At 61.3% G+C, this 11,048-nt stretch overlaps 1 protein-coding gene across 1 annotated transcript in view; it reads left to right on the forward strand.

Moving 5' to 3' along the window:
- Positions 1 to 11,048, forward strand: part of ADCY1 (adenylate cyclase 1) — a 109,991-nt gene that overhangs the window by 15,019 nt on the left and 83,924 nt on the right. The window contains exon 2 of the mRNA XM_035026456.1: positions 3,453 to 3,602. Coding sequence (XP_034882347.1) covers positions 3,489 to 3,602 — 114 coding nt within the window. The 5' untranslated portion in view covers positions 3,453 to 3,488. The remainder of the gene's footprint in view (positions 1 to 3,452; positions 3,603 to 11,048) is intronic.

Raw genomic sequence — 11,048 nt, forward strand, 5'->3', positions numbered from 1 at the left:
GGGCAGGCGCGTGGAGGCCGGGTGCGTGGGGCAGGCGCGTGGAGGCCGGGTGCGTGGGGCTGCAGCGTGTGCACGGGCCCCTTCAGCCTGGGGCCGGCCCCTCCTCAGTGCTGGTGTGTCTGTGGAGTGGATGCTGGTGGGTGCAGTGAGGACCAGTCCTCGGCCGGAGGATGGGTTCGTGCAGCCACGTACCATGGGCTCTGGAGGTGTTGGCTGGGACAGCAGCTCAAGGAAGAGGCCAGGGCACAGGGCCTTCCTCACCGGGACCCCCTCGTGGGGGTCTGCTGGTGGAGTGCTGAGCAACCAAGGCAGGAGCGAGGAGCGGGAAGGATGCGGAGGGGCGTGGCAAGCCCGTGGGCAGCATCCCAGGGCCTGATCGGGTGTCCTGAGTCGGGTGTGGGGTCAAGGAGCAATGAGGAGGGGCCGGGCCTGGCAGCCCTGAGATCCCCGGAGTGAGCAGCTGGAACGGGGGGGCCGGGGGGGCTGGGTTTCCTCAGAGCGAGGCGGTGAGCAGCGTCTTAGGGCACTGACCTCCCGGCAGAGCCCCAACCCCAGAGGCCAGAGGGGAGAGGCAGCGGCGTTGCGGCTGACCCCCTCCCTCACTAGCCCTGAAGCTCCTGCCCCAGCCTTGCCGTGCGGCCCTGCCAGCCTGTGGCTCTTGGGGTGCTCGGTCTGGACCCCAACACGCCCTTCCCCGAGCTCGGGGTCCCCTCGGCCTGTCTCGCCCGGGCAGTCCCTTTGGCTGCCGGTGTGAACCGACACCCCGTCTGGGCCACACCTGCCGGCAGGTGACTCTGGGCACGCTTCTCTGCGTTGTCACCCTCGTCACTGATCACTGATTAGGTGGCCGGTGGTGAAACCTCTCTGCGGCCCGTTGGGCGGTGGCTGCGCCTGATCCCGGGGGAGGGGGTGAGGGAGGAGGGAGGGGACAGCAGGTGGGCAGGCGGTGGGGCGCATGGAAGCCCCTGGCTGGGTCATCATGGCCGGAGGGGAGGGCAGGAGTGACGAGGGTGTGTGTAGAGGGGTGACCCGGTCTGCCCTCACTCTGCTGGCCGCTTCTCCCATGACCCCACGGTCTGCCCCGTGGCCCGTGTCCCACCTCTGCCCCAGCCTCCCTGGGGACACCACATTCCCCAAGTGCCACTCCTGCCTGGCTGAGGCCTTACTTGTGGAAGAGCCGTGTCTGGTGGCGTCCCAGCCCCAGTGCGGGGCTGTCCGCGGTGCTGGCCCCTCCGTGTGGGGACTGGGGGCGCCGGGATGGAGGGCGTCTCGTCTCAGGAGGGTTGGTGCCGTGTCCCGGGAGGACGTCCTGGGTCTCTCTGGTTCCCTTGCCTTCCAAATGGTACATGGAGGCCGGGCGGGGGCGCGCAGAGCCAGACCGGTGACGTGTCGACCGGGAAAAGCCGTGTGCTTTGTGCGGTGGGCCGGCTTGTTTGGATGTTTGGAAGGGCGCCCACGACCGTGCCTGTGGGCGTGTTAGCCACGCGCAGCACGCGTTTCAGTATTGAGTCGTTTCTTCCGTGCCTCCGACCCGCGGCTCCTCAGTGAGCACGACTGATCCCCAGGTGGAGCAGGTGGTCTGAGAGGACAGAAAACACGGCCCGGGCCCCGGGACGGCCATGCTGAACCCGCCCCCGGGGAGGCCAGGAGGTCCTCCCAGCCCTGCACCTGCTTCAGGCGATGCGTGCTCCAGCGAGGGGACAACAGCGGGGTTAGAGGGTCACAGGAGGATGGCCGGTCACACGGGGGTGACGGGCTCAGCGTGGTCACAGGACTCGGGCGGCCCCCTGGACCCTCACTGGGACGGCAGTTTCCCGACTGCTCGGTGTGGAGGGGCGCTGTCCTGGTGGTACGTTCCCGCGTCCTTTGAGATGTGCGCTCGGCAGGCGGACGTGAGCCTGGTGTCCCCGGTGTGCCGGCAAGCTCACCCGTGTTTGGGGGGAGGACGGTTCTGTGCGAGGCCCTGGGGATTCGTGTCCCTGTCACCTTCTTGAACAGCTCTGTTGTCTGCAACCGCGGCCCCGTGTGTCCCTCCTGAGGAACATGTCACACTCACCGGTCCTCCGTGCCGCAGTCTGTCCTCAGTGCGCCCCACACGGTCCTCGAGGCTGCAGCCCGCCCTCGCCCGGTCTGCGTCCCCGCCTGCTCCCTGCCCCCAGCCTCTGGCAGCAGCAGGTGCTGCAGGTTCTCCGTCCACGCGGCCTCGTGGCCTGCCCTCCCTTGTCCTGCCGCTTGTCCCAGGACCGCTGCCCGCCCGCCTCCGTTTTGATTCATCCCATGTAATCGTGTGCAAGTCGCAGCGCCCGGTGGAGAGCGGCAGTGACCCCCAGACCCTGCAGGAAGTGCGTGCTTCCCGTCTAGCCTCTTCACAGAGACTGAGGGCAGTGGCTTTGGGCGATGCTCATACACCTGCAGCTCCTTGGGGAGGTGGGCCCGGGGCCCGGATCTGTGCTGTGGTCCTGCTGACCCTGGGCCCGAGAGCGGTGGGACAGACCAGCAGAGGAGGCTGAGTGGGGAAGTGGGGTCTGATCCTCCCCGGGTCTGCTGCGACCTGCGGTGTGGCCATCGTGGGCTCCCGGGCGGTCCGGACTGGCCTCGAGTTAAGGCCGCTAAAAGCAGACATTCTGCAAGGCCCCCCTCCTGGTCCCCCAGGTGCGAGCCTCCGAGTCTGGGCTGTGGCTGGCGCCCCAGGCGGGTCTTTCTCGCTGGCCCCTTCCTCGATTCCCATCCTTTGAATGGAGTGGGAGCCCAGGGGTGCGGGCCGAGCAGGGAGCTCTGGACGCTGTGTTCCCTGGATGGTCACTCATCTCAAGTGCTCGCTTCGTGCTCGCGTATGACGTGGTCCTTTCTTCCTTTTGCTTCTAATCGGCTTCCCTTCGCTGCCTGGTTCGGGAGCATCTGCTCCTCCCGGCGTCGTGTTTTCTCGGCTGGCGTCCTGGGGTGGCTGTCACGCGCAGCCCTGCCCAGCAGCCTGAGCAGCAGAGTTCTGTCCCTCCCAGGCCTGGAGGCCGGACCTGTGGGTCCTGGAGTGTGGGGGCCGGTCGTCCCGAGGCCTTGCCTGGGCATAGACGCCGTCTCCTCCCCGGGTCCTCACAGGCTCGTGCATGCATGCACCTCTGTGTCCTGGGCCCTTCGTCTTAGGAGGATGCCAGTCACACGGCCCTCCCCAGTGACCTCGTTTTAACATAATTACCTCTCGAAAGACCTCATGTCCAAATGCAGCTACACTCTGGGGTGCTGGGCGACAGGCTTGCACGTGAATCTGGGGGGCGCTCTCTGCATGCTGGTCTGCTATATGACCACAGGAAGTCAGCTGTGCACGGTGGGTCCGGCCGGCGCCCCGGCCACCCTGGGCAGCGTGGTCGTTCCACGGGCTGCTCGTCGGAGGGTGTGGGAGCCTCTGCCGAGCTAGCATCCCACGCACATGGTGCTCTGTGTTCTCTCCCTTCCAGCTTGGTGCCAACGCCCTGCTCTTCCTCAGCGTGAACATGTATGGAGTGTTTGTGAGGGTCCTGGCCGAACGCTCCCAAAGGAAAGCCTTCCTGCAGGCCCGGAACTGCATCGAAGACCGGCTGAGGCTGGAGGACGAGAACGAGAAGCAGGTTGGTGTGGTGGGGCTGTCGGCTGCGGGATGTGGGGTGGTGGGGAGCATGGGGTGGGGAGCACAAGGCGGGGAGCAGGGGGTGGGGGAAGGGGGCACGGGGTGGGGAGCACAGGGTGGGGAGCACAGAGTTGGGTGGGGGGTGTGGAGGAGGGAGTGCGGGCCTGGGGTGCGGGGCAGGGAGCACAAGGTGGGGAGCACGGAGCACAGGGTGAGGATGGTTAGGGACATGAAGCCCTGGTTGGCCCCCCCCCGAGGAGACAGGGCAGCGGCAGTGGGGCCTCCCTAGACCTGGAGATGGAGGATCTGCCATGCTGTGTGGCCCCCAGCCTCAGTTTCCCCATTGGTGAGACAGGTGCGCCCAGGTGACGCTGTAGGGCTGGGAGGAGTCAGGGAGAGCTGCAGAGCTCACCCCGTGGGTTTGTTGCCCTGGAGGGGGCTGAGCTGCTTGAAAGCACGGAGTGGGGGGTGTTTTGCTTGGGGGGGACGGGTGTTGGGGTGGGATTCAGCTGGAATCAGTTTCTGCAGAGCTGGGGGGCGGTGGTGGGGGGATGAGGCAGGTCCTGGCTGGCCCTGGCACAGATGTGGTGGGCCCTGACCTGCCGGCCAGAGTGACCCACCGCGAGGCGAAGCCTCCCCTGACCCCGAGGGTGTCCCTGTGACGGTGGTCGTCATGGTGACCGCGCACCAGCAGCTGGGCTGTGAAGCTGGGGTGCATCTGCCCGGCTCTTGCCACAGCCTGCTGGGGCAGCGGGACCACTCACCCCTGTCTAGAGGGTGAACTGGACCGGCTCCCACCGCCCAGAGCCACTGTCAGCCACGTGTCCCTGGGCTTGTCCCTGTCAGTGGTGTCTCCCAGTCCGCTGCTGTCCTGGGCCCACGGCATGGTCTGGGAGCTCCAGACAAGGCCCGTAATGGGGGGGGTCCCAGGCTCTGCTTTACCAGAGTGTCGGTGACCGAGCCTTGTGCTCGTAGGGGTGGCAGATGGGATTGCTTGGTACTCGAGAGCCCACTGGGTTCGAGCGCAGGGCGCGGAGTATGGGCTGTGCACTTAAAACACCCACGCACGTGTGTTTATTTATAGATACTCTAACGATACCTAGTGTTTACAGTGAAGGTGGGTTACAGCTTAGAAGCAGATGACGCACGTGTGTTTAGGTCGTGTGTGTGTGTCTGTGGATGGACGCGTCCGTGGGAGTTACAGATTTCTGTGTAGATGTATGTGCACGTGTGATATGCATGCGTGTGTGTGCGTGTGTGTCTCTGTGTGTATGTACATGTGTGGGTTTGCATCCACGTGGACTGTGCATGCCGAGGTCTCTGTACATGCGTGTGTGCATGTGTGTGTATGTATGTGGGGATTGTGCGGATAAATGTGCGTACACATAATTGGGTCTGCATGTGCATATGTGTGTATACATGTGTGTGTGTGTCCGCACGTGTGGGAGTGTGCATGTAACTGTGTGGAGGTGAGCATGCACGTGCGTGGCCGTGTGTATGATCGTGAGTCTCGGGGGCTGCGCCCTGAGCATTTCTGCTGCGGTGTCACCCCCACCAACGGAGAGGCTTTTAACCGCTTCTGAGACGCTCGAGTTTGGTGTCGTCATCCCCCCTTTGTCGCCTCCCCGATGTCCTGGAAGAAGTGACATCTGGGGCCGTTCCCGTGTCTTTCTGAACCTTCCTTTGCTCTTCCTCCTGGTTTCTGTCTCCTCTGCGTTTCCTTCCCAGTGTCTTTCCTTGCTTGCTGTGTGTCTATTTTCATTTCTTCTCTTACGCTGGTGGCCTTTTCCGTGGACTGTGTAAGGTTCCGGCCCTAACGTGTCTCCTAAGGCTGAGTGCGATGCTCATGTGGTGGCCGCCATGTGGACCGCGCTTCTGTGCACAGACTCGTGGCGCCGTGTCTTCTCGTCCCGCAGAGGAGTGCGCCCAGACTCACAGAGGCTCGGGGCTGGGGTTCTCACTCGGGAAATCTGCGACACGGTAAACGCCACCCAATCCCGTCAGCCCAGTGAGACTGCGCTCTGTGTCCTCCAGGTTTGGTCTTTGTGCATCTTCTTTTCCCGTATCGTTGTCATGTTGGATAATTCTGTTTTCTGCATTTTCGCATGGACGGGTCCACCAGTGCTGTAACTGTAAGTTGAGGTAGCTGCTCCTTTTCCCTGTGCGTGCGTGTGCGTGACTGTGTTCTCAGCAGACTCCACGTTTTAAAAATGTTACTCCTCACGAGCATCTTTGTTCACGTAGACTGGACGTATTCCTCGGTCATGTTGTTGAGAGAGCAAATACGACGTCGTTTCTCTGCCTGGGCTTGGGGGTCTTTTCCAAATGATGCTATGCTCCGTCTTATAAGTTACCCCCGATGACGCTCGGCTCTGGAGGGCCCGCCATCTGTGGGTGGGAAGGCTGAGGTGGGCCCGGTGGTCGGGGTTCTGGGGCGCGGCCCCGGCGATGAGTCTGGTCCTCTTTCTCCGTCCCCCACTGTGTGTTAGGTCTGTGCCTCCTGGCCGTTCAGTAACGCAGATGGCCGCTTCTCCACGTGTTCACGTGCTTCTCCGTGGCATGTGCGTTTGCATCCCTCCCGGTCCGTGCTCTCACTGTGCCCGTGGGCGCGAACGAGCCGCTCACTGTGGGGAGGCCGGTGCTTCTTCAGGAGGGATCCCTGTGTCCCTAGCTCTGTTTCCCTGGCCTTGCTTTTCTTTGTGTAAAAATGCAGTTGTTCCTATTTTCAAACATAGCAGTTATTTCTCTTGGTGGTTTCATCTGGTGCTTTAGGAACAGGAGGGTGAGTGCGGACAGGTCACTTCCATGCGTCCCTGGCCGTCCCAAGACTGGCTGAGTCAGGACCTTGACCCGCACGCCTTTCCTGTTGCAGCCTGTGGGTTGGTCCCTCACACAGCAACGGCTTTCTGGGCTGCCCCGTCCCCTGACCTCGGGGTCACTCCCTGCTTCCCGCTGGCCCGGCTGCTTTTAGCTCATGAAGCCCAGTCTCTGGGATGGCTCAGATGGGCTTGCTCAGACGGGCTTGGCTGCCTCTCGGGGGCTCTCAAGTACCTGCAGGCACCTGGTGCCTCCCACTGCCTGGGGACCGCCCGGCAGGCCCAGGACAGCAGGAGGTGCTGAGGCCAGCTGAGGGACCCCCGACCGAATGGCCTGGTCACGGTCTGTGTGTGTTTTCATGTTTGACTCAATTAGCAAAGAATTCAATTTAATAGCAGCTTCTAGGGCCTTTTCCAGACCCTGAGCCCGTAATAGGGCACCCTGGTGATGTGTGAGAGGATATTGGCAGATGCACCCCGATTCCAGGAGGGGGTGCTGGGGCCACACCCCAATTCTGAGAAAGGGTCCGGGGGATATGCCCCAGTTCTGGGAGGGGGTCCTGAAGGGATGCACCCTGATTCTGGGAGGGGGTCTCGGGGGGACACACCCTGATTCTGGGAGGGGGTCCTGGGAGATGCACCCTGATTCTGGGAGGGGCCTTGGTGGGTCGCACCCTGATTCTGGGAGGGAGTCCTGAGGGGATGCACCCTGATTCTGGGAGGGGGTCCCGGAGGGATGCACCCTGATTCTGGGAGGGGGTCCTGGGGAGGACATACCCTGATTCTGAGAGGGGGTCCTGAGGGGACATGCTTTGGTTCTGGGAGAGGATGCTGGGGTGTCCAGCTCTGGAATGACCACTGTGTGGTGGCAGGTGAGCCCACTGGCTTCTGCAGGAGGTGGCAGATGTTGGGGGGGGTTGGGTTTAGGAATGGGGTCCTGGGTGATGTGAGCTGGGGGAAGAGCATAAGCAGAGAAGCTGAGGCCCATGTGCGTGGTGCGTGGTGGTCTTCGAGGGGGGTCCTTTATTTGTTGTGGCCTCAGCTGGGAGGACATGGGAGATGGGGGGGCAGGCAGGTGGGAGATCGGCCGCGTGCAGGGCTCCGACGGGTACTGGCAGGAAGGAGCAGGGGTCAGGCAGAGGTAAGAACTTGGAGGCAGGGATGGGGGCCATGAGTGTGCACCCAGCAGGCCCGAGATGGGAAGCTTCCTAGAACAGGAGACATTGTGTGTCAGAGTGCAAACCAGGTGCTTCCCCCTCCCCAGGGCTGTGCCCGCAGGACAGGCCTGGCTTGGGTGACACCCCCAGCCACCAGGCTTGCAGGAGGGGCAAGCGGGAGGGGAGAGCAGGGCCTGCCCTGAGATGCAAACCCCCAGGGTTAGAACCCTGCCTGTCCCAGCGGCGGGACAGGACACCGTGGGATGCACGGCTCTGCTCCGGAATCTGGGGCCGGCGGGCTCTTGCCCACTGTTTGCCAATCTGATGCCAACACCTTCTTGCTCCACGTTGGTCAGTGCCGTTTTGGTGCGGGTTGTAGGGTGTTCGGTGCCTGGGATGCCCCAGGGAGGAGCTGCTGATCGCTCTCCTCCCCCCGTGTCATTTAGAACGAACAGCCTTCTGTTTGCGGAGACCAATCTAGAAGAAAGTACCCAGCTCTGCCCGCAGAACCTGAGTGTGTGTTCATCTCCTGCCCGGCTGGTGGAGCCACGGGGTCTCGGAGACGGTGGGCAGGGCTGTCTGCTGCACTGGACGCCTCCTCTACTTCTAGAAGCTTCTCTGCCGTACGTTGGAGAAGCTCCCTGAGTTGTCAGTGTCCCCGAGGCTGACTCCTTTGGGAGGGACTTGGGTGTGTGGAGACCACCCCTCCCACCAAATCAGCACCGACGCTGGCGGCCACGGCCCTTGTGCAGGGTCGTGGCCAAGCACAAGGAGGTGCGTGATCCAGAAAGTTCTTCCTGCCTGAGTTCACACCCCGATTTCAGGCTTCTGCTTTGTGTGCAGCCTGTAAGGACTTTCTTCCGTTTTGCAAACCTGGGGCTGGCTCAGGGAATTTCTGACTCAGGAGGGACAACGAGGCAAGGGACAGGGTAGCTGGTGGCAGAGCTGGCTGAAGCCCAGGAACCCCCAGACCAGCCACACCCCCTCTCCAGCCCCGCGTGTCCTGAGCCATGCTAGGCTCAGCAGAGGGCTTGGGCTCACAGATCCCCGAGGTCAGATCCTCCAAAGGGACTGGGAGGGTCCTTTAACAGGGGTCTTTCCTTTTCAGAACAAAAGTGTCCAACGTTGAGTCTTTGAAATACGAAAGTCTTAGAGCGACTGATCGGGAAGAAAGAGTGGGCACACAGAGGTCTCAGGGTTGGGAAACGCGGCTGCAGACAGAGCCGGGCTAAAAATAGATACGAGGGGAACACTCAGGATGCACTGATACCAGGAGATTTGGACACTTAGACGAGATGTGTGAATTCCCACAAGGTGTCCACTCTCGAAACTGATTCAAGAAGAAAACGAAGGATTTGGCAACCCCGTGACCGCTAACTTGTCGACTTGGTGCTAATAGTCATCTCCAGGTCCGGGGGTTCACCCGTGAGCCATGTGGGTGTTCAGGGAGGGCGCCATTCCCGCCCTACCCGTCCTGGGGACGCACACGCAGGGTGACCCTCCAGAGTCGCTGAAACGCAGGTCGCACACACACATGGGGAGTGGCCCCTGCTCCCAGTGCTGTGTTTGTGGGTGTGGTCACCCCGAGGCCCTTTGCCTCCTGGTGCCGAGCGGGGAGCGGGTTTTGTCTGGACCCCTTGGCGCATCGATGTGCAGTGTATGAGGCTTGGCAGGGGCTGGCACGACCCCCTGTGTTGTCATCCCCACGATTGCCTGGACTCTGTGGAAGCAGAGCTGAGGCCACCGTGCTCCGCCCCACGCCCCCTGCAGCGCCCCTGGCTCAGGCCGGCACCAGACCTTCTGACTTGGGTCGTGGGGCAGGGGCAGCCTGGGACACCCTCCGTCCCTCCTCCTGCAAGATCCAGCTCTGGAAAGCAGGGCCTGCCCAGCATTTCTTCGGCCGAGCATGCAGGGTGCTCATGGTGGGTGGTCCCATGGGAACAGGGCGACCATCCCTCCTTCCTGCTGATGCTTCATTTCTACCTGCACAAGAGGCAGGTGCATCCCACTGAGTTCTTAAAACCCCTCGCATGGCCTTTTCTCGGTGCTCGTGTGCAGAGAGAGATACCACATTCTCTTCTTGGCAGGACGCTGGTCCTGTCAGATTAGGATGCCGCCCTTTGGCCTCATTAAACCTTAATTACCTCCTGAACGCCCTTTTTGCAAATACAGTCACATGGGAGATTAAGACTTCAACCCAGGAATTTTGAGGGGACACACTTCAGTCCGTGGCACCTGCCAAGTTCACGCAGAAGCCGGGTGCGTGGTTTGAAGGTGAGGAGAGGCCGGCCGGCTGGGTCGCGGTCGAGAGGCCTCGCGGTGCCCAGGGCTGGGTGAGCCCCGGCCCCAGAGCTCCTTCCGTGGCCTCTTTCCTGGTGCCACGTGAAATCGCACTGGTGCAGCTGGAGGTGGAGAAGTAGGCCTGGGCCGATGGAGGAGGGGTCCTCGGCCAGGAGTCGAACCGCGGGTCACGGGGTGACTGCTACGCGTTTCGAACGCGGCTTTACTGTTTTCCGTTCCCACCAGCAATGTGTGAGGGTTTTCACACCCAATTCATTGTTTTCTCTTCATGGAGTCTTTTTAGTTTGCGCTAATTACAGATGCACATGTGGTCGTGAGCAACAAGACAGAGGCACCCCATGTCCCCTTCACCTCGCTTCCCCAACAGCAGGAGACTGACAGGTGCGGCCAAGACACAGAACATGCCGCCACCGCGTGCACCCCCGCACCTCCTCCCCACTTCCATCCTGGAGCTGGCAACTGCCGATCTGTTGTCTGTGTCTGTAAATGTGTCATCTCAGGGACGTCCTGTGCGTGGAGTCCTACAGCGTGTGCACTTTCGGGGCTGGCATTTTCCACCGTCCGCCGGAGATCCATCCAGGTCCTTGCTGTGTCCGTGGCTCACCCCCTTTTCTTTCAGTTGTGTTCCGTGGTGTGGATGGACCACCGTTGGCCTGACCGCTCTCCTGTTGGAGGACATCTCGGTGGTTTTCAGTTTGGGGCGATCACGAACAAAGTTGGTGTGAGCATTCCTGTGGTTTTTTGTGTGAACGTGAGTCTTCACTGCTCTGGCGTGAACGTCTGGGAGTACAGTTGCTGGGTCGTGTGGTAGTTGCGTGTTTAGTTTACTGGGAAATCGTGAGGCTGCTTTCTAGAGTGTTTGGATCATTTTTCACTCCCAAAAAAACCCGTTTCTCTGCACCCTCGCTGGCGGGTGCTGTGTCGCTGTTGGCTGTTGTAACACTTCTGATAGGTGTGTACTGATGTGTCAGGGTGACTTGAATTTGCATTTCCCTAGTGGCTGTGATGGTGAACATCTCAGCCATCTCTGTGTCCTCTTTGGAGAAATGTCTGTTGATGTCTTTTGCCCATTTTCTAACTGATCGATCTATGTATTGTCTATCTGTCTATGATCTATCTATTTTCTATCTATCTATCTATCTATCTATCTATCTATCTATCTATCTATCTATC

Source organism: Mirounga leonina, unplaced genomic scaffold (assembly GCF_011800145.1).
Source record: "Mirounga leonina isolate KUSES-001 unplaced genomic scaffold, KU_Mleo_1.0 Mir_199, whole genome shotgun sequence".
NCBI lineage: Eukaryota > Metazoa > Chordata > Mammalia > Carnivora > Phocidae > Mirounga > Mirounga leonina.